The sequence below is a fragment of the Neofelis nebulosa genome, chromosome 4, assembly GCF_028018385.1.
Source record: "Neofelis nebulosa isolate mNeoNeb1 chromosome 4, mNeoNeb1.pri, whole genome shotgun sequence".
Classification (NCBI taxonomy): Eukaryota; Metazoa; Chordata; class Mammalia; order Carnivora; family Felidae; genus Neofelis; species Neofelis nebulosa.
Genome location: NC_080785.1, coordinates 165,023,393 through 165,044,482, shown reverse-complemented (window position 1 = coordinate 165,044,482; position 21,090 = coordinate 165,023,393). Strand labels below are relative to the sequence as shown.

At 49.1% G+C, this 21,090-nt stretch overlaps 2 protein-coding genes across 9 annotated transcripts in view; both read left to right on the top strand.

Annotated features, from left to right (window-relative positions):
* Nucleotides 1–3,900, top strand: part of VAV1 (vav guanine nucleotide exchange factor 1) — a 44,874-nt gene extending 40,974 nt beyond the window's left edge. Inside the window, exons 25-27 of one of the 4 annotated variants that reach the window (XM_058728244.1) lie at nucleotides 431–545; nucleotides 1,737–1,885; nucleotides 3,594–3,900. In XM_058728244.1, the coding sequence (XP_058584227.1) occupies nucleotides 431–545; nucleotides 1,737–1,885; nucleotides 3,594–3,647 (318 nt within the window). In that variant the 3' untranslated portion in view covers nucleotides 3,648–3,900. Of the gene's footprint in view, nucleotides 1–430; nucleotides 552–1,733; nucleotides 1,886–3,593 lie in introns of all 4 variants that reach the window. The other 3 variants (XM_058728242.1, XM_058728241.1, XM_058728243.1) reach the window with 3 other exon arrangements.
* A 12,822-nt stretch (nucleotides 3,901–16,722) lies between these two features.
* The window catches only part of ADGRE1 (adhesion G protein-coupled receptor E1), a 69,797-nt gene continuing 65,429 nt past the window's right edge, over nucleotides 16,723–21,090 (top strand). For 2 of the 5 annotated variants that reach the window (XM_058728238.1, XM_058728234.1), the window contains exon 1: nucleotides 16,734–16,881. In XM_058728238.1, the coding sequence (XP_058584221.1) occupies nucleotides 16,754–16,881 (128 nt within the window). In that variant the 5' untranslated portion in view covers nucleotides 16,734–16,753. Of the gene's footprint in view, nucleotides 16,882–21,090 lie in introns of all 5 variants that reach the window. The other 3 variants (XM_058728232.1, XM_058728239.1, XM_058728237.1) reach the window with 3 other exon arrangements.

The window sequence follows — 21,090 nt, the reverse complement described above, 5'->3', positions numbered from 1 at the left end:
ATTCACCTTTCACGGTTATTAGGACATTCTGATGATGTGTGATTGCACACTGACCGGCACATAGTAGGTGTTCAATAAACAGAATTATTCTTATTATAATAATTATAAAAATAAGGTTCTTGATATCCATGGGGGGGTTGATTTTGGTGAGCTAGTTATCAGGCAAGTTGATTATTTGTTAAATTTATTATCAAGTGAGTTGGCTGTTAAGAGAACCAGCTTTAGGCAATGTGATCTCTTCCCCATAAAACAGTCCTGGTTGCTCAGGAAGGGAATGAGCCCCCCGTCATGGGGAACAGTCCAGGAGTCACTTTCCAGGGAGGTCAGAAGAGGGATCTGCTGCACCCGAGGAGGTAGCTGTAACCCCTTCCAGCCCTGGCCCCTCATGGGCTGGCCCACTGGCAGAGCTTCCGTCCCTCTGTCCCTCCAGGAGCTGGTGGAATTTTACCAGCAGAATTCCCTGAAGGACTGCTTCAAGTCTCTGGACACCTGCCTGCAGTTCCCCTTCAAGGAGCCTGAGAGGAGAGCCATCAGCAAACCACCAGGTAGAGGTCAATATCAAGCGCTAATGAGTATCTGTAACCTTCTCCCACAAAAAGGCAAAATTGCCTCTCTCACCCATAGGTTCACTGACATTATCTGGGATGTTGGATACAGTGTGCTGTGAACTAAAATAATTACAACATATGCTTAAGGAATTTTTTCTTAACGATTGCATTTGACTTCTCAAATACAATATCAAGAATTATTTAGCCTGTATCTGTATTTCTTGTTTTCCATATTTTTCTTTATTTTTTAAACTCCTTACTCTGATCCACATTTCATTTTGCTGGAGTGCATCCTGAAGTTTCTGAATTCTTATACATCCAGAATTTTTTTTAAAAAGAGGGATTTAAAAATTAATTATTGTGGGGCGCATGGGTGGCTCAGTCAGTTGAGCGTCCGACTTCGGCTCAGGTCATGATCTCACGGTCTGTGGGTTTGAGCCCCGCGGCGGGCTCTGTGCTGACAGCTCGGAGCCTGAGGCCTGCTTCCGATCCTGTGTCTCCTTCTCTCTCTGCCCCTCCCCCACTCTCACTTTGTCTTACTCTGTCTCTCAAAAATAAATAAATGTACAAAAAATTTTTTTAAATTAATTATTGTTAAAATATTACATTTTTGAAAAAGCAGCAGCAACATAACATCAGGACTCCAATCCTTAACGGAGGATCCCCATCACCCAGTGAAATATACGTATCTGTCTGCACATTGCTGATTTGCCCTGATGTATACACGGATCTCAGCACATTTGCAGAAATACTACGGAGTAGTTTTACATTCCACAGTGTTGCTTAATATTTTACTATGAAAAGTTTTCTGTGTCTTTCCCCCCACTCCTGTTCATCTTTCTTTTATTCCTCTTTTTCTACCCTTGGTCCTCTTGAGGATAATTAATATTAACAGCGTAAAATGAATTTTTCCATAGCTTTCCTCTGTTTCTTTCATTATAGATATAGAGAAACCATTAAAAAAAAGACATAAATGGCATTATTTTCTAAATTTGGATACTGGTTGGGCTGGAAAGATGATTCCAGAAGTACAGTTGTGTCCTCTCAGGGCATCTAATCCTCTGCACAAAGAAGCATTGAGGGACTTTCCATCCTCCTGTTACCTTCCTGAAAGCAGACTGTCCCCAGATGGTGGGTGGGTATCTGCTCCAAGCCCTTTGCCCACTTCCGCTCTCCCCTACACAGCAGGAAGCACCAAGTATTTTGGTACAGCCAAAGCACGCTATGACTTCTGTGCCCGGGACCGATCAGAGCTGTCCCTCAAGGAGGGTGACATCATCAAGATCCTTAACAAGAAGGGGCAACAGGGCTGGTGGCGAGGGGAGATCTATGGCCGGGTGAGTTGGGGTGAATCTTGGCAGCCTGGGGAAAGGGCATGGGGGTGACCTGGCTTTAGTGGAGGTGTACTGGAATTGTGGAATGGAGCAGGTGGGGAGGTCTTCCCTGGTCAGAGGGGAGGAAAGGACATAAAGACTTCATTCCTTCACATAACTTGCATTTATTTCCTGAAAGCCTACTATGTGTCCGGCATTCTTCTGGATGCTGAGGAGACAAAAATGAGTGCTGTAGAGGCACTGTCCTCATGAAACTCATAGTCTAGTGAAGACGCTAGACTTGTAACCAAGCAGGTACAACGCTGAGTGGTCAGGGTTGAGATGGGGAATCACAGGGCAGGATGGGAGCAGGTCAGAAGCACTTCAGAGAGGCCAAGGTTTTCCCTGAGGGATGAGTGAAGTTAGCCAGGTGAGAAGATCATAGAGGGGGTGGTGGGAAGTATTCCAGGCAGAGACCAGCATGTGCAAAGGCCCTGAGGTGAGAGAGTGATTGGCATGTTTGGGGGACACTGAGGGAGGGATTTTTGTCTATCTTGTTAACTGCGGGGTCACCAGTGCCTGGAACAGTGTGTGGCACATAAATATTGAATGCATGAAGAGGCATAATTGGAACTGACCACTCTTGCCTTTTGTGCTTTTTTGCCTGCTTGAATTTGGACTGTCAGGAGGGACCTCTAACAAACAAAGTTCGTTTCTACCTGGTTCTTATTTTTGTCTCACAAAGGCAGGGAGTCTTCTTTATTTAACCCATGAATTAATTCCTAGTCTCTAGAACACTGCCTCGCTTGTAATGGCTTCTCAAAAATATTTGTTGAATGATGATAAGGACACTGGTCAGGAGCTTATGTTCTACTGGGGGGGACATACATGAAAAAACAGCCTGGATAATTGCTTAGGTGAACATTTTTTTTTTTTTTTAAGAATTGTGGAAGGTAAGTTCAGTATGCAGTGGAGGACAGTTGGGGTTTGAGAGAGCCTTTTGGGGGTATATGGGGGTATATGGGCTATGATGAATTCACCCATCATTGTATCCATCCACCCATCCGTGCACCATCCATCCATTCACCCATCCATCCACCCATCAATCCATCTGTCCATCCCACTCCCCCTCTACTCATCCATCCATCCATCCATCCACCCACCCACCTGCCCATCTACCCATCCGTGTCCCCACCCGCCCATCCACGCATCCATCCATTCATCCATGCGTCTGTCCATCCGTCCATCCATCCATCCTTTCAAGAAATATTTATTAATCTCTTGTGTGCCAGAACTATTCTAGGCTCTTGGGAATCTAATGAATAATACAGACAGGAATCCCTGCCCTTGGGGAGTTCATGGGGTAGCAGGGGTATGGAGACAGACAACAAGCTAATAAATAAGTAAGGTATATAATAATCAACAAGATGCTGACAAGTGCTATGGAGAAAAATAAAGCCAAGAATAGGGATAAGGGGTGTTGAGGTGGGTGGGGTTTGCAATTTTAAATGAGGTCAGGAAGACCTCATGAATAGGGTGACATATGATAGAGAGCTCTCTGGAAGGCGGGGTGACGGGGGTCAGCCATGTATACCTCTGGGGGATGTACTTTCTGAGGTAGAAGGTGTGGCAGGTGCAAAGGTCCTGAGGTGAGAGGGAACCTGCCCGGTGTGTTGGGGAACAACGGGGAACGTGCAGAGGCTGTCCTAACCACTTCCTCCTCTCTCTCCAGGTTGGCTGGTTCCCCTCCAACTACGTGGAGGAAGATTACTCTGAATACTGCTGAGCTTGGCACAGTGGCCAAGAGACGAGAAACTCCAAGCTCTGAGCCCAGGATGAGCAGGCAGTAGGGCCAGGGGGCTGTGACAGGTCCCAGCGGGCTGAGCACCGGTATGGATGGTGGAGGGCCAGCGTCCAGCTGGCAGGGCTCCTGGGATGATGCTCTGCCACGGTTAATTTATAACACACCGATTTCCTCCTGGGGCCCCTCGAGAAGGCGGGGCTCGAGGCAACAGCTTTTAATAAAATGTCGAAAGGAAGGACTGTAGTCGTTCAGGACGACGGGGAAGGGTGGGAGAGGACATGGGGACACCGATGAAAGTCCTCTCCCCGATCCCTGCCTCCCAGCTTTATCGTCTTACTGTGCCATTTAAAATAAGACCCGACGAAGGAAATGGGGCCCCCATGAGGCAGGGAAGAATTTTACACTCACAGATTCCAGATCACAAAAGGCGTAACTCTGCTTTGTTTTTGTCTGTGCTGGACCTTCACTACTCTCCGATTCTGCCAAGAGGTGGAGACTTCATGTTAGTCCATTTCCCCCCAAGATCGGGTTTAAATTCCAGGGCTTTTGGCACTAGGGTGTTGGGCAGACAGCTGGTACTTGGAGGGTACCTATCACACTGCAGACAGATGTCTTTGCTTTTGCTTCACCTCTGTTTCCTCTATGTCTTCCGTGTCTCTCTTGGCACACGCCAGACATCTGGCTGTTTGTCCTGAAATGCCGAGTGGAACCACCGTACTTCTTGGTTTACCTGCAACAGTCCTGGTGTAGTTATGAATCACGACGCTTTTCATTCTTCAAAGGGTCCTGGTTTGGGTGATAGACTGTACGGTCACTGTCTTAGGTTGGGCTTTTCCAGAAGCAGAGCCTGAGACAAGGATTTGGGTGCGCAAAGTTAATCCGGGAGGTGATCCCAGGAAGTAGCCAGAAGGGAGAGAGAAGGGAGAAGGGAAAAGGAAGGAGGCAGTACAGGGAGCCCTGATGGGCAGGTGACAACCGTGGGCTTTGGGGGCTTATTCTTGTTGGGGATCCCTGGAGGTCTGCGTAGGATGTGCCTTGCAGTTGAAGGACAAAGAGCTGGGGTGTGTGTTCGCCAATGTCTATCAGTCATTGATTGAGAACAGCTTGTATCTAGGCGGTGCGTGTGCTGATGGCTGGAGGACCACAGGTGTTTCTGGAGCTGCTGACCTGTTGGATATTGTCAGTACTGAGGAACTGTGGGTGGGGTGCTCACAGTGTCTGCGAGCAGCCATCCCTACCCAACAGGTGCCATGTGCAGGGTGCAGGGGAACGTCTGCAGGGCTTGCTAAACCCTGGGTTCCATAGGGCTCCAGGGAACCTTCTTCCTCCCGTATCACCCTGAAGCCACCTAAACAGGGGTGTGCGGATAGGATACAGGGATGCTTCTCTGGACCTGTTTCTTCTCCCCCACCTTGGGGAGCCACGAACTATCTTGTTGCAGGAAAAGTTGTTTCAGCGTGGTGAATGCTCTTCCACATACATGGCCAGATTTTTTTTTCCTTTTAATTTTTAGACTTACTTAAAAAAAATTGTGGCAACATTTACATCATATAAAATTAACCACCCTAACCAGTTTTACGTGCACCATCCAGTACTGTGGTGTATATTAATTGTGCAAGCAATCTCCAGAATTTTTCATCTTGCAAAATGAAAACCCTGTCTCCTTTAAGCAACAACTCCCCAGTCCTTCCTCCCTCCAGCCCCTAGAACCCACTATGGCCAGACTCTCATCAGGAATCCTTTGTGGCTTAGATTTTTTTTTAATATATATCTCTAAGTTTTATTTATTTATTTGTTTATTTGTTTATTTATTTATTTTCAATAGATGACGTTTATTGTCAAATTGGTTTCCATACAACACCCAGTGCTCATCCCAAAAGGTGCCCTCCTCAATACCCATCACCCACCCTCCCCACCCTCCCACCCCCCCCATCAACCCTCAGTTTGTTCTCAGTTTTTAAGAGTCTCTTATGCTTTGGCTCTCTTCCACTCTAACCTCTTTTTTTTCCTTCCTTTTTAGATTTTTGAGGCTCAAAAGCCAAGATGCAAAATCTCTAAAAAAGGCTTTTGAAGTTTTTTTTTAATGTTTTATTATTTATTTTTGAGAGAGAGAGAGACAGAGCATGAGTGGAGGAGGGGCAGAGAGGGAGGGAGACACAGAATGAGAAGCTGGCTCCAGGCTCTGAGCTGTCAGCACAGAGCCCAGCGCGGGGCTCGAACTCACAAACCGTGAGATCGTGACCTGAGCCGTAGTCAGACGCTCAACCGACTGAGCCACCCAGGTGCCCCACTAAAAGAGACTTTTGAAATTCAAAAACTAAAAAGCTGTTTGGGTTTTTTGTAACTCTCCTGAAGGTTGCAGAAATAACCCTTTGGAGGCTGGGGAAGGGCCATGGGCTATATGTTGATTTGGGGGGAAATAGTTAATACTTCTGACTGTCACCCGCTGCGCACAATAACAGAGGCGGCCCTCCTGTCAAACACGCAACGTGGCCTGATGCCACAACCAGCTCTGGGGACAGCAGAGCTGCATGGCCAGGACTCCGGGGAGATCCTCAGGTCAGTTTCGGTCCTGGAAAATTAGCTGTAACACTTTGGGAAAGTGACTTCACTTCTCTGAACTAGAGGAAGATGAGAAGTCACCTTTCAGAGGGTGTAGACTTGTCCAGCGATGAAGTGCAAAGCCACCCTCTTACCCATCACTCCAGCGGCTGGTGGGAACCGTAGATTTCCTAGTTCTGTCTTCAAGCAGAGGAAACCAGGGCCCAGACATCACCTGTGCACACCTGGCCAGGTGCAGGATCTGGACGCCGGAGTCTGGAAGCGTCTTCTGTGTTTGAAGGACCATGCAGCTGGAAAGGGGGTATTGGAGTCACAGAGGTCAGGACCATGTGGGGGTTTTCTGCCCTCCCCCATGACTCACCCCCTGAGCCATGCCATGAATTTGCTTAAGGTGGTTACCTGGGCTAATTCAATGGTGTTGATGAGGTTGAGGTGATGAACTTGTTCTTGGAGGTCCTAAGTAAGCATCACCGTCCTCCAGCCACAGGCTGAGCTTCGACCCCCCAGTGATGCCTTGGACTCTCACCCCAGACCTGGGAGTCTTTACGGTACAAGCTGTAAAGTCAGTCACTTTAGGCCACGTGTTCTGCAGTAACGAGTGACTTTCATATCTCCGTGTCTTACAAACAACTCCTTAGTGTATTAGCTTCGACTGTGCTGAAGAAGTTTCCGGAAGGAGAAGACACGGTTTGAGATATACCAGGCTCAGGATACACAAGGCTCATGGCAGAAAGAAAGGAGAGATGTCAGGACCACTCAGTGGCTCTCAGAGTTTCTTCTGGAGAATGGAAGAACCACTCCCTTGTGCACTGTGCTGGCTAAAGCAGGTTTAAAAACTAAGAGTGACGTTAACAGGGCAGGAATGTTTAATCCTCACACAGAGGTGTATTTGGAGCAAAGCGAGAATCGACCAGAGAGACCTTTAAATCGTTCATTCATGATTCATTCACTTGTGTTTGTGATAAGCAGTTAATGACACGTGCTGTTATGGGCTAACCTATACCCCCTCCCAAATCAGGAGCTGACGTCCTAGGCAGGACCTCAGAATGTGACTGTATTTGGAGATGAAGTGTTTATAGTGGTGACTGAATCAAAACAAAGTCGTTAGGGTGGGCCCTAATCCAATGTGACCTGTGTCCTTGGAAGTATGGGGACACAGACATTCACGGATCATCGGTGAACCAAAGAGAGCAACCCCCAGAAAGAACCAAGCCAGCTGACATTTGATCTTGGACTTCTGGCCTCTGTGAGACAACACGCCTCCGTTGCCTAAGCTGGCCTGTCTGTGGCACTTTGTTACGGCAGCCTGAGCAAACGCATACACCACCTTTGTGCCCTGTGACCGAATCGGGCACAGACCTGCCTGCAAAGTGCATACGATCTAACGGGGACTCTTCATCAGCTAGGTGATCAGAACACACAGTGACGTGTTTCATACTGAGGGACGCGAGGGGTTATGGGAAAAGAGACAGACATAGCTCATCCAGTCTTGGGGTGAGGGGATGGTCAGGGAGGGCTTCCTGGAGGAGGGAACACCTAGGGTGGTACCTGAACAATGAGCTGGAGTATTTAAGAAAAAATGCAGGGACATTTCTTAAGGGAGAGGTGCAAGTGAGGGTGTGCTTTGTGGATTCTGGGAACCGGTTTACTTTTCTCAGGAGGGAAGGGAGAGAGCGGGGCTGGAGTTAAGTGTCAAACTGAGCCCAGGTCAGGCCCGGTGTAGGACCTATCTTCTTACGTGTCCCCCAGAGGGGCCAGGAAAGGAGAGCCTGTGGCTGGCTTCCTGAAGACACCTGCCGGAGGAGGTGGTGAGGATGAGGGGCCTCAGGTGAGCCCCGGAGGGGCCTGCTGATGGTTGGGGAGCTGGGTTCGAGGGCACAGCTCTCATCCCCTCTGCTGGTGCAGAAAGGTTACACACAGCAGCCCCCCAATGTCCTGGTTCTCTAATGCTGGCAATCAATTGCGTCTGGCTGCCTGGGGATGCATACACACACTTGTGCATGAGTGCACACACACACACACACACACACACACTCTATCAGCTTGTTTGGGCTGCTGTAACAAAGGACACAGACGGGGTGGCTTAAACGACAGAAATTTACTGTCTCAGTTCTGGAGGCCGCAAGTCCAAGATCAAGGGGGTGCTCAGTCCGGAGATGCCCAAGAAGGATTTGTTCCAGGTTCCTCTCTGAGCTTCTGGAAGCTTCTTGGCTCACGGCCGCACAACCCAGTGTCCACATGCCATCCTGCCGGTGTGCATGTCTGTGTCCAAAGTTCTTTTTCTTACGGCTGGATTAGCGGCCCACCCTGCCTCCAGAAGGACCTCAACTTAACTCGTTGTATCCGCAAAGACCCTATTTCCACATAAGGTCATGTTCTGAGGTGCTGGGGGGCTGAGGGCTTCACCATGTGGATTTGGGGGAGCATGTAATTCCGTCCGCATCACAGACGTAACGTGTACACGAAGGGCCTCCCAAAGAAACCCCGCAGCATCGGGACAAACGCACATACAGATGGTCAGGAAGAAACACAGCCCCCAAATACACACAAGCGGCCGATTATACGCGGACGCACAGATGGACACAGCCAGACACAAAGCTTTTGCCCGCGTGCAACTGCAGACAGACTGGTCTAGACACACACAGGCGCAGTGATGCTCCCCACACCGCAGCAGGCCAGCAGACCCCAGACCCAAATGCTCCTGCAAACTTGTCAAACACAGACTGAAAACTAGGACCACACACGGATACAACACTACCACCACGCTGTGTCCACAGGCAATCCCGCGTGCGCACACACACGTGCATATGTACGGCTGCTGTATACAGACGTGGAGACACGTCTCGGAGGCTCAGCCAGACACCCTCACAAGCCCAACCCTGGAAATCCACACCCTCAAGTAGACTCGTTCGTGCGCCCTCTCCTGGGCACTCACAGACTCAGATGGAGACATCCGTACGTGAAGTTGGTGGCGGCCGACCTCAGACACAGGCGGGCAGCCCCTGGATCGGGCAGAAACATCTAGAAAGGCAAGACCCACGACCTGGAGGCATTGCTGCAGCAGAAGGCTGCAAAGTAAAGCCAAGCTTGCCCCCTGGTGGACGGTGGCAGTACTGTCCCGACCTGCTCTGCCGACCTGGGTGCCTGCTTGGGGAAGGGAGGAGAGAGCAGGGAAAGAATGTGTGTGTGAGTGTGTCTGTGTGTGTACCTGCACATGTGTGCTTGTCCACAAGCCCGTCTGTATGAGCCCAGATTTGGGCACCACCAGGGGCTCCTGATGCTTTTGGCTTCACAGCTGATCAGCCTCGTCATGCTGCCTAATGACACCCCTATTCCTTCCCCCGAAGCCACAGGGAAGGACACGTCCCGAGGGACGCCTGGAGGTCTTAATATCAGGGTCTTCCTGGATACAAGCGCTCCCAGCCTCCAGAGGCCAGAATGGGGCCAGAGCGAGAAATACAGATGGAAGGGCCTAGAGGGGCGAGGATTTTCCCAGAAGGGGAGGTTGGATCTGGGGTCTTTGACGGGTATGTTCATGTTTGTACTGCTAAGAAGGTGGTGAAATGTCTTGTAGGTGGAAGGGACTCTATCCAGAACCTTTTACTGTGGTCTCAAGGCCCTTCCCATTTCTCTAATCCCTTCCAGGGGCTTCCACTTGGGCTGTTGAGTCAGTACCTTGTTATCTTCTGGAAGAGACATGCTTAATCTAAAGGAATGACTCTCTAATGGTGGAAGTTCAGTGAAGTCAGGTTTGGGGCAGATTTCCTTTCTTCTTTTTAAAACTAGTTTACTGAGGTATGATCAATACCTAAAAAGCTGTGCGTGTTGAATGTATGCATCACAGTGAGTTTGGGGATACTGTTTCTACCTGTGAAACCATCACCAATATCAAGGACAAAAACATATCCGCATATCCGTCACCTCCCAAAGTTTCTTCCTGCGGCAGATTTCCATGGAGGGCCCCATCATATTGCATGGGGAGTATTTACTCGAAGACAGCCTTTCCTCAGGGACCTAAAATGCTGTGTTTCCTTGGTGTTGAAGACTGAGGTCTCAGGTCACCTAAACTCTCTCTGCCGTGCTCAGGCACTAATCTGAAGCTATGTGCTGCCTTCTAGTGGCCGTCTTTTTCTTCGGAAATGTTTATTCATTTATTTTGAGAGACAGAAAGAGAGGGTGTGCACGAGCAGGGAAGGAGCAGAGAGAGAGAGAGACATACAGGGAGAAAGAGAATCCTAAGCAGGCTCCACACTGTCAGTGCAAAGCCTGATGCAGGGTTGGATCCCACGAACCGTGAGATCATGACCTGAGCTGAAATCAAGAGTCAGACGCTTAACCGACTGAGCCCCCCGGGCGCCCCAAGTACCAGTCTCCCCCACTTCTGATCCACTTGGGAAAAGCACAGAGAGACATCAGACAGGCCAGGCATCAGGCTGGATCTGTAGGATGACCCATAGGGCCTTATATAATCCGCATCTCCCTTCCTGCCCGGGACACAGTGGCCTCTGAAAGCAGAAAGGGTCAGTGGGGAAAGCTGAGTCACCAGCCCTGGGGTTGAGGGGGGGCACTTGTTCCTGATTGGGTGGCCAGGGAATGCCTCCCTCACGTCTGTGCTGAGGCCGGAATTCATGGAGAAAGTGCACCATGGAAAAGTGGGGAGGAAATTTGTGTTTCGGGCAGAGGAATCATCAAGCCTGGCAAGGCTCTCAGGAGCCTGTTATGTCAATGCCCTGAGTTTTCTGGAAGAGAAATGCTTTTGTCCAAAGGAATGACTAATAGTGGAATTTCAGGAAACCAAGTCAAGCATGGGACAGTTTTTTTCTCTCTCTCTTTAGTTTTTATTTTTTTTAAAAATTCAATATTTCTTTATTTTTGAGAGAGAGAGACAGACAGAGAGAGAGAGAGAGAGAGAGAGCATAAGCAGGGGAGGGACAGAGAGAGAGAGGGAGACACAGGATCCGAAGCAGCTCCAGGCTACGAGCTGTCAGCACAGAGCCTGATGCGGGGCTTGAACCCACGAACTGCAAGATCATGACCTGAGCCAAAGCAGGACGCCTAACCGACTGAGCCACCCAGGTGCCCCCTCTCTCTTTAGTTTTTTAGACCACTCTGTTGAGGTCTGAAGAATGAGCTTGGTGAGATCAAGAATTTAAAAAATTAGTAAAAATTACCCCCCCCCCCCCCATTGCGAGAGCTTCCTATGGTGGCCCCTGCTGGCCTGCTCCAAGTCTTTGTGAAGATTAGAAGAAGGTGCCCCCCACCCCGGCAGGTGCAGGCGCGCTCCCAGGGTGCCCCACTTAGCCCATGATGAACTTTGGTGTCCCCCTCGGCCAGGCACCTTGCACAGGAGCATGGGAATCCTGTGAGGGACGGGAAAAAAAAATCCTGTTTTCACCACAGTCTTCTTAGGCCACCACTTCCTACATTCTTGGAGTTTCACTTCCCTCAAATTCTGCCCTCTGTTTGCCTGGGTTCCGGGGCCCCGTGTTTGGGGAACAAATATGATGGCTTATTACTGCCTTCTCAAAGCTTCTGCACGTCCACATCCTACTTCTGGCAGCGTCTGAGTGAGATCCGGGGGAACAATCCCTCGGGCTGAGGCTTCTGCCCTCGTGAGATGCAGCGCTCGCAGAAACCATCCAGGGCGCTGAGTTTCTGCAGAAATTGGGAGAGTGAGAGTATGGGGGGGTAGGAACTCTGGCGATCGCCAGGTATCCGCTCCAAAGGAATTAGCAAGTCCCCACGCATTCCCACGATGGCATCCAGTGTTGGTTCCAAACACGGTGACCGAGTCTGTCAACAAGGATGGATGCCCAAGGAATACTGCTTCTCGGGTCAGAGTGCAGTTAGGAAACAGAAGCCGTAGGCTTTCGGTTGTCTCATGGTTAACTTTTGAGGAAGTATAGATTTAGAATGTTTTATAGTTTTCTAGGGCAAATGTGTTCATCGCTGTGAAATGAGATCAGCTTCTACAGGAAAACAAATGTCAGAGGCCACACCCCACCACAGAAACTCACACCCCGTGTCTTTTGGTCGCTTTGTATAGCATAAACTAATTGGGTTCCTTTCCGTCGATGCACAATGAAACACTTCGGTGGAATCGTGGGCACTCTTTATTTTGGGGTCAATTCTATCAGGCAGTGATTTACGTACAAGAAACTGCTTCCTTTCACAACGTAAAATTTGATGAGTTTTGAAAGCCTCTGCTGGAGATACAGAACCTTTCCATCATCTCCCTAACTTTCTTTAAGCCCCCTGTTCTCCCTCCTTCTCCCTCTGCCTCCAGTCCCCACCCCAGGATTTGTCCCCCTCCCCTCCACCAACAATATATGGTTTGCATTTTCTAGAATATCCTGTTGTTGGACTTTGTGATGGTTAATTTTATGTCTGCTTGGCTAGAGTATGATGATCAGTTGTGTGGTCAAACACCAGTCTAGATGCTGCTGTAAAAGTATTTATTTGTTTGTTTATAAGAGAGAAAGAGAGAGAGGGAGGGAGAGAGAATCCTGGTGCAGGGCTCAGTCTCAACACCCTGAGATCATGACCTGAGCCAAAAGTCAAGAATCAGACACTTAGGGGTGCCTGGGTGGCTCAGTCGGTTAAACGGCCGACTTCAGCTCAGGTCATGATCTCACAGTTCGTGAGTTTGAGCCCCGCGTTGGGCTCTGTGCTAACAGCTCAGAGCCTGGAGCCTGTTTCAGATTCTGTGTCTCCCTCTCTCTGGCCCTCCCCCGTTCATGCTCTGTCTCTCTCTGTCTCAAAAATAAATAAACGTTAAAAAATAAATAAATAAAATAAAGAACAAGTGTTTATTTTTTTTCATTTTTTTTAATTTTATTTTTTAATATATGAAATTTACTGTCAAATTGGTTTCCATACAACACCCAGTGCTCATCCCAAAAGGTGCCCTCCTCAATACCCATCACCCACCCTGCCCTCCCTCCCACCCCCCATCAACCCTCAGTTTGTAAAGAACAAGTGTTTAAAAAAAAAAAAAAGAATCAGACACTTAACCAACTGAGCCACCCAGGTGCCCCTGAAGGCATTTTAAAGATGTGATTAACATTGAGATAGGTCAACTTTGAGAAAAGCAGCTGACCCTCCATAATGCGGATGGGTCTTGTTTAACCAGTTGAAGGCCTTAAGAACAAAGAAGTTTTCCAAGAAAGAAGGAATTCTGCTTCCAGACTGCAACATAGAAATCTAGAAATTCTGCCTGAGTTTCCAACCTTCAGACTCAAGACAGAAGCATCAGCTCTTACCTGGGTCCCCAGCCTGATGGCTTGACCTACAGATTTCTGACATGACAGTCCCCACAATCACAAGAGCTAATTCCTTGGAATCCCTCACTCCTTTTGCTGTGGCTTCTCTGGGGAGCCCTAATACAGAATTCTTCAAGTATTTGCTGTTTTGTGTCTTTAAAAAAATTTTTTTTAATGTTTATTTATTTTTGAGAGAGAGGGAGAGAGACAGAGCAGGAGAGGGGCAGCAAGAGAGGGAGACACAGAAACTGAAGCAGGCTCCGGGCTCCAAGCTGTCAGCACAGAGCCTGACATGGGGCTCGAACCCCTGAACCGTGAGAGTATGACCTGAGCCAAAGTCGATGCTTAACCGACTGAGCCACCCAGGCACCTCACTCTTTTGTGTCCTTTCTGTCTGACTTCTTTTCCTGAGCATAAGGTCTTTGCGATTCATCTGCATTGTTGAGGGGCTCAGTAATTCTGTTTTCATTGCATAGATACATCACCTGTCGATGGACGTTGGAACTCTGTCCAGAGTTCGGCAATTGTGACTAAAGCAGCTGCAAACATCTGTGGGGGGAATCCTTCTGTGGATATATGCTTTTATTTCTCTTGGACAAGCACTATATTGTCCAGTAATCCCACTTCTGGGGATATAACCATAGGAAATCAAAACCCGATATCAAAAAGATAATCTGTATGTCCTTGTTCATTTCAGGATTGCTCACAACAATAGCCAAGACATGGAAACAATTTAAGTGTCCATCAATGGATGAATGGATAGAACATGTCACACACACACACACACGGGAATATTATTTAGACAGGAGAAAAAAAAAAAAGAAAATCCTGCCATTTGCAGCACCAAGGACAGAACTTGAGGGCATTATATTAAGTGAAATAAGTCCAACAGAGAAAGATAAATACTGTTATGATCTCACTTGTATGTGGAATCTAAAAAAGTGGGATGTGTAGAAATAGAATAAAATCATCACTACCAGGGCCACCTGGGTGGCTCAGTCATTTAAGCACCTTACTTCGGCTCAGGTCATGATCTTGTGGTTCACCAGTACGAGCCCCACGTTGGAGTCTGTGCTGACAGCTCAGAGCCTGGATCCAGCTTCAGATTCTGTGTCTCCCTCTCTCTCTGCCCCTCCCCTGCTCGTGCTCTGTCTCTCTCTCTCTCAAAAATAAATAAACATTGGGGCGCCTGGGTGGCGCAGTCGGTTAAGCGTCCGACTTCAGCCAGGTCACGATCTCGCGGTCCGTGAGTTTGAGCCCCGCGTCAGGCTCTGGGCTGATGGCTCGGAGCCTGGAGCCTGTTTCCGATTCTGTGTCTCCCTCTCTCTCTGCCCCTCCCCCGTTCATGCTCTGTCTCTCTCTGTCCCAAAAATAAATAAAAAATGTTGAAAAATAAATAAATAAATAAATAAACATTAAAAAATTTTTTTTAAAGAATGGTCATTACCAGGAGTGGGGGTGAGGTGGGGGAAATGGGGAGACATTGGTTGAAAGGCACAAACTTTAAGTTAGAAGACAAATAAGTATAACTTCTGGGGATCCCTGCACAGCAGTGTGACTATAGTTAACAAAGTTGCAAAGACACTAGGTCTTACTGTTCTCATCAGAAAAAAGAAACGGTAATTATGTGACGGGATAGAGACGGAGGTGTTAGGTAATGCCCTGGCAGCCGTCAGATGGTCATCTGGAAACATATCAAGTGAAACGTTGTATACCTTAAACCTAAAAAGACATGGAAATATTTCCATTCTAGCTGGTACGTAGTCATGACTCCAAGCCAACTGCATATAGCTGACTTTACCGTCAGATATCCCGTGACCCAGCTGCTGATGCATTAGTGGCTGGCCCCAGAGGCGGCCCCTGGATCTTGTCTTAGGCTCACAGCCAGTGCCCATTCTGAGGGGTCAGTGTCCCGCTTAGACCAGGTATCTCATTCTCTGGATAACCTGCTAGGAGTACTGACGGCACTGACTCCATCTCTGGCCCCCGCCAGGTGCAGTGACCTCGCTGGGGGTTGCGAATCCTAGGCCTGTGGGTGCTCTGATCTTCCCTAAAGTGATGCACAGAAGGCCCCACTTTAGGTAACGACCCCATGACCTCACCACCATGCCCCTTGCTCCATAAAAGCTGGGGATTACGTCAGGACTGGGCAGAGAGTAGCTGCGGAGGATGCGGGGGTCGCCCACCCGATCCCCCTGTCTGGAAGACACCCTGAACACAACTCTGTCGGCTCTATGCAGTGGCTTGCTTTGCTTTTCGGTCTTAAAGTGACTTCTCGGTCTGGAGGAGATATTACTGACCCTCCTCCATTTTCTAACACGCCTGTTCAGAAAAATGTTCACATAGTTGGCCCTTGTTTGGAGTCTGGGAGCTTGGGCCCTCCCATGAGGACTCTCAGGCATGGGGGGTTTGCTGGGGAGGACGTTTAGAGGAGGTGAGGGAGGGTAGCTGGGTAGGAGGGAGAGAAAGAGCTGAGCAAGTGTAACCGTTGTTTTGTTTGTTTGTTTTGTTTTTTTCTAAAACCAGGATGGTGTTCTGACAGAGCTGAAGAGTAGAACCGAAAAACAAGGTTAAGGGCAGCACAGGTGCCAAGTGTATTAGGGGGAGAATGGAACAGAAGGAAAAGACTCCTGTGACCTGGGGGCAGGGGGAGGGGCTCCTTAAGGAGGAGGCCTGTTTAGATAATCATCCAATATATCAGGAGGGAGTTTATCAGCCTGACTAGTGGCCAAACACACTTCTACACGAGGCCCCTAGATTGGGGTCCTGATTTAGGGCAATTCAGGGATGGACCTGTTTATTCTGTTTCCTGCAGAAGAGAGAACTTCCATAGTCAGGGGACACTGATGAAAAAGAGTAAAGATAGAAATCCATCATGGTCTAAGCAATGTTCCGACACGTGTAGTCCTTATAGCTGATTTCCCTAGGAGGTGGGTTCTAATTCAATCAGGTGCTGGTTTCCCCCGGCTCTGAGCAGAGGTCTCACGGCCAGAAGCAGCTGGACCAGAGATGTGGAGGGGATCGCATTAGACCAATGAGGAGGAAACCTCACATGGGAGTCTTAGGCTTGGCAGCCGTCCTGGGGACTTAGGTGGCTGTCCTGTGCCCAAGACAGACAACTTTGTACAAGGACAGGAATAAAGAGAGGGCATCAGGTTTCTGGATCTTATTACCATTCTGGCCAGGGTACTAACTTCCTGCCTTTTCTCCTCCCCATAGAGTAGCCACGGGCTAGAGGCTTGCAGCCCGAGCAGTCGGCATGGCATGAAAGTGTTCCAAGAAGACCATACTCCTCGAAAGGCCCCTGAGATGAGAGTAAAGGAGGAGAAGAGAACATACTCACCAAGTTTGCACGAGGCTCAGAGTCCAGATGCAAAGACTCTCAGCCCCACGTAAGGGCATCAAAATGATAAAATTATGAAGCGGGGCATGTGAACAAATGGCTAAGGAAGAATTCTTGAGACATTTTTGGTGCAAAAAGGTGATTTAATTATAGCACGGGGACAGGACCTGCGGGCAGAAAGAGCAGTACTGGGGTTGTGAGGGGTGACTGATTATACACTTTTAAGTTAGTGGGGCTTAAGGATAGCTTAAGTCTCTAAGGAATTTGGAAGCAAGGCTTCTGGGACCTTGCTGCTGTTGAGATAAACTTATTTTAGTCTTTTTTTTTAAATTTTTTTTATTTTTGGGACAGAGAGAGACAGAGCATGAACGGGGGAGGGGCAGAGAGAGAGGGAGACACAGAATCGGAAACAGGCTCCGAGCCATCAGCCCAGAGTCTGATGCGGGGCTCGAACTCACGGACCGCGAGATCGGGACCTGGCTGAAGTCGGACGCTTAACCGACGGCGCCACCCAGGCGCCCCTTATTTTAGTCTTTAATAAAACAAAAACATGAAGGCAGGAAGGCAGCCATGAGTTCCTCTAGGAAGGTCCCACTCTACATGTTTCAGGTGCGGGCTGACGAGCTTTAAGGACATTTAATTTAGGCTACATTTCTCTTGCCTTTTTTTTTTTTTTTTTTTTTGGCCTCATTATAAGGAGGTGGTCTCAGCTGGAATCTAACCTCAGCCTGATCCCATGGGGAATCTGGAGCCTAAGGAATGCCCTGTGTTGATCTCACCATGGGGCTGGGCTTTTGCAACTCTGTTGACCAGCTGGGCTGCGTCTGAGGCTTTGGGCAGACACCGGGGAAGGGGAAGCAGTGAGCTGTTAACAGGCAATGCTCACAGCAGCTGGGGGATGGGTGTTTCAGCCACTAAAGGGAGGTTTTAGAGCATCAAAAGCGTCCACTATGAGGGCTTTAGTTGGTCTAGGATGACTAGGTTTTGGAGGGAAAGGGAGAAATGAGGCCAGTGGGGGATACCAGTGTAGGACTAGGTAGGGTCTTGGGTGCCATATTAGTGAGCTTGGAGTTCATCCTGAAGATCATAGGGAGCCCTGGGAGGATTTAGACTATAGGAGGAACAAGGACAAGTTGGGTGGGGCTATCCTAGAGTAGCCCCACCACATCCAGAAGGTAACACATTCAGTGTTAGCAGGAGTGATGCCTCTGGGCATCACCAGGCTGATTTCTTCAGTCTTGAATGTCCCTTCTTTTCCCCTTTGCTGGGAAAGACCTATGGGGTCAGGCTTACACAAGTCATGTGGCTAGAAACTGTATTTCCTCTACCCCATCCTTCCTCTTCTCCCTCTATGGCTGTCCCCAGACCTGTAGGATTTCTGAAGTGCAGATTTTATAGCCTCGGTCAACTGTTTGGGGTTTAATAAAGGGTGACTGGCATCCTGTGTTCTTCTGTCCCGGACCCCCCACCATCTCCTCCCTGCCTGCCAATGTGTCCACCTCCAAATCCTTTGAATCTATGAATCTGTGACCTTACCCAGTTGGGCTTTGCAGTTGGGATTGAGGATCTTGAGATGGGGGAAATTATTCTGGATCGTCTGAGTGGGTATAATGTAATCACAAGGGTCCTTTTAAGAGGGAGGCAGGAGTGTCAGAGAATGTCATACTGCTGGCTGTGAAGACAGAGGAAGGGACCATGAGCCAAGGAATGTGGGCAAACTCCAGAAGCTGGAAAGGAGAAGGAATGGACTTCCTCCAGAAGCCATATGCAGCTCTGGTGACATCTTGATTTCAGTCCCCTAAGACTCCCTTGGGACTCTGGCTTCCAGACCTGTAATGTAATTTATCTGTGTCATTTCGAACGGCTGTTGGTGGTGCTTTGCTATGGTGGGGATGGGGGCGGGGCAGGGAAGTCACATGGCCTCATCCCTGCCCATCCTCATTCTCAATGTCAACTATTCCTCTTTCAGACTCCCCCGATTACTAGACATTTCCCCTGTTCTGCTGTTCCTGCTTCTTAAATTCCTCTCTGTCTCCACAGCCTCTGCCCTAGACCAGACCACCTCACTTTTCTCTCTCCGGGATGCAGCCCCAGCCTTCCCAGGGGAGGGCGCTCCTGCCTGGGTCCAGGGCATGGCTGCTGCAAAACCCCAGTCTGCCCTTCACTACCTTGCTGAAATTCCTTCTGACGCCCTGAGGATCAAGTCCAAACTCACCCACATTAGAAAGCTTTGCATGAAATGATCTTTGCTGACTTCTCCTGTTCAGACATTTGCTTGTATTAGTGCTCGTATGAGCAGCCACAACAATCTAGTATAGCAAGAGAATAATAAAGGTAACAATAGAGAGTTTTACTGAGCATTTAATCTGTGCCAAGCAGGAGTTTGTGATTTTATTACATTAAACCTCAAACCCTGGGAAATTGGTATTGTCCTTATTTTGCTGATGGAGAAAATTGCTTCTAGGTAGACCAGTTGTCTCTTGCTGCATGACCCCCCCCCCCTCCAAAATTGGAAGTTTTAGAGAACAAGGTTGTATTTTCTTATAGTTTCTGAGGCTCAGGGAATCTGGAGGTGGCTCATCTGGGTGGTTCTGGATCAGGGTCCCCCCCCATGAGGTCACAGTCAAGCCGCTGGCCACAAACCTCATTTCCTCCTCCTGTGAGCTTCTCCACAGTGCTGTGGGGTGTCCTCACCACACGGCGACTGGCTTCCCCTTGGGGAATGATCCCAGGAGAGAGCGAGCAGGAAGCCGCAGTGACCCTCTCACCTCCGATGCCTCAGATGCCAGTATCGCGTGCTGCTTTTCCTGTTGACTAAATTCAGCGCACACCCAAGGAGAGCGCTCCCTCTTGAAGAGAAGAGTGCGCAAGGATTTGTGAATGTCTTTTGTCTGTCAAAACTGCATTTGTCTGTCTGCCTCTAGTGTCCAGACTCTGGATGCACCGGACAAGGATTACAGAAGAACGCACAAGTCCCGGAAATTGTTCCCAGCTGGTAGTATTACCCTACGTTACGGCATGCCCCCCACAGCGATCCTTTGGGACATGGCCTCTCATCACCCTTGTTCTCCACATGAAAAACCTGAGACCCAGAGAGGCAAGCCACTTGCCAAGGGCACTTTGAGAACACACTGGAGTCAGGATTTGATCCTAGGTCTGATTCTCTATCACAGCCAACACTGGGAGTTTTTCCCGCATGCCAGGCTTTGTTCTAGACATGTCAGGAGTGCCCACTCCTCGGATACACATCAGTCCCACGAAGTGGAGCCTATTATCGTTGGGCCCATTTTACACATGGGAATGTTGAGGCACAGAGAGATTAAGAACATGACTAGCATGCAGGGGAGATGGGATTCAGACTCCTGGGGATCTGGTCCTAGAGTCTGCTTGTCCTCCAGCGCTTATCCGTGACAGACACAGTGGTTGTTTTCCTCTTACTTGGTGGCATTTGCTGTGTTTCTGTGCTGCTCCTAAGTGCAGCTTCGCTGGGCAGGGCCCCCTGATGCGCACACAGGGGGGCCATTGATGTATCTTCTTCAGTGATCATAACTCCAAGGTGGGTATTTTGCAGTGCGTGGAGCAAAAGGGAGAATGCAGAAGCACGTGGGGACTTTTCTTCCCAGGAACTTGGGGTTGGATTTTGTGCCTCATTTTTAGCCTGTGGTAGGTGCTTTTGGTGCCTACCCACACCCATGACCCTGAGCCCCTCAGGGCACACAAGACTCACATTTGTCAGTCCACAGGGTTGCACTCGGGTTATGCCCATTCTGTCTGTTTGGAGGCCAGGCCCAAGGTGTTGTGGGTAGACACCAGCCTCAATCTGTGCCTGGCAGTAGCCAGTGGATAAATACCCCAGCTCCCTTGCCTCTCAGTTGGGGTAACTGAAGACTGCTCTGGGCTGCCTTTCAGAGGTCCTTGTGGAATCAAGCTCAGTTTCTCACTGTGCAACTTGCTAGAATGCACGGCCACTGGGGACCCTTTCCTGTCCCCATCTCCCAGCTCCCCTCCCCAGCTGGCATTTCCTCGGGTCACCTCCCTGATAAACTACTTTCACTAGAATCCCAGTCTCAGCATCTGCTTCTGGGGACCCTGGCTGAGGCATTATTAGCCCTCTGAGTGTGTGAGCTCGTGCACGCAGGTGTGTTAGGGCTGGGAATGGGGTGGGGGTGCTGCTGTGCTGGGGTAAAATGTAGGAGAGCTAGAGGCATATGGAGTGGTTCGAGAGCTAGGGCTTGGAGCCAGAGGATCCTGCATTCAA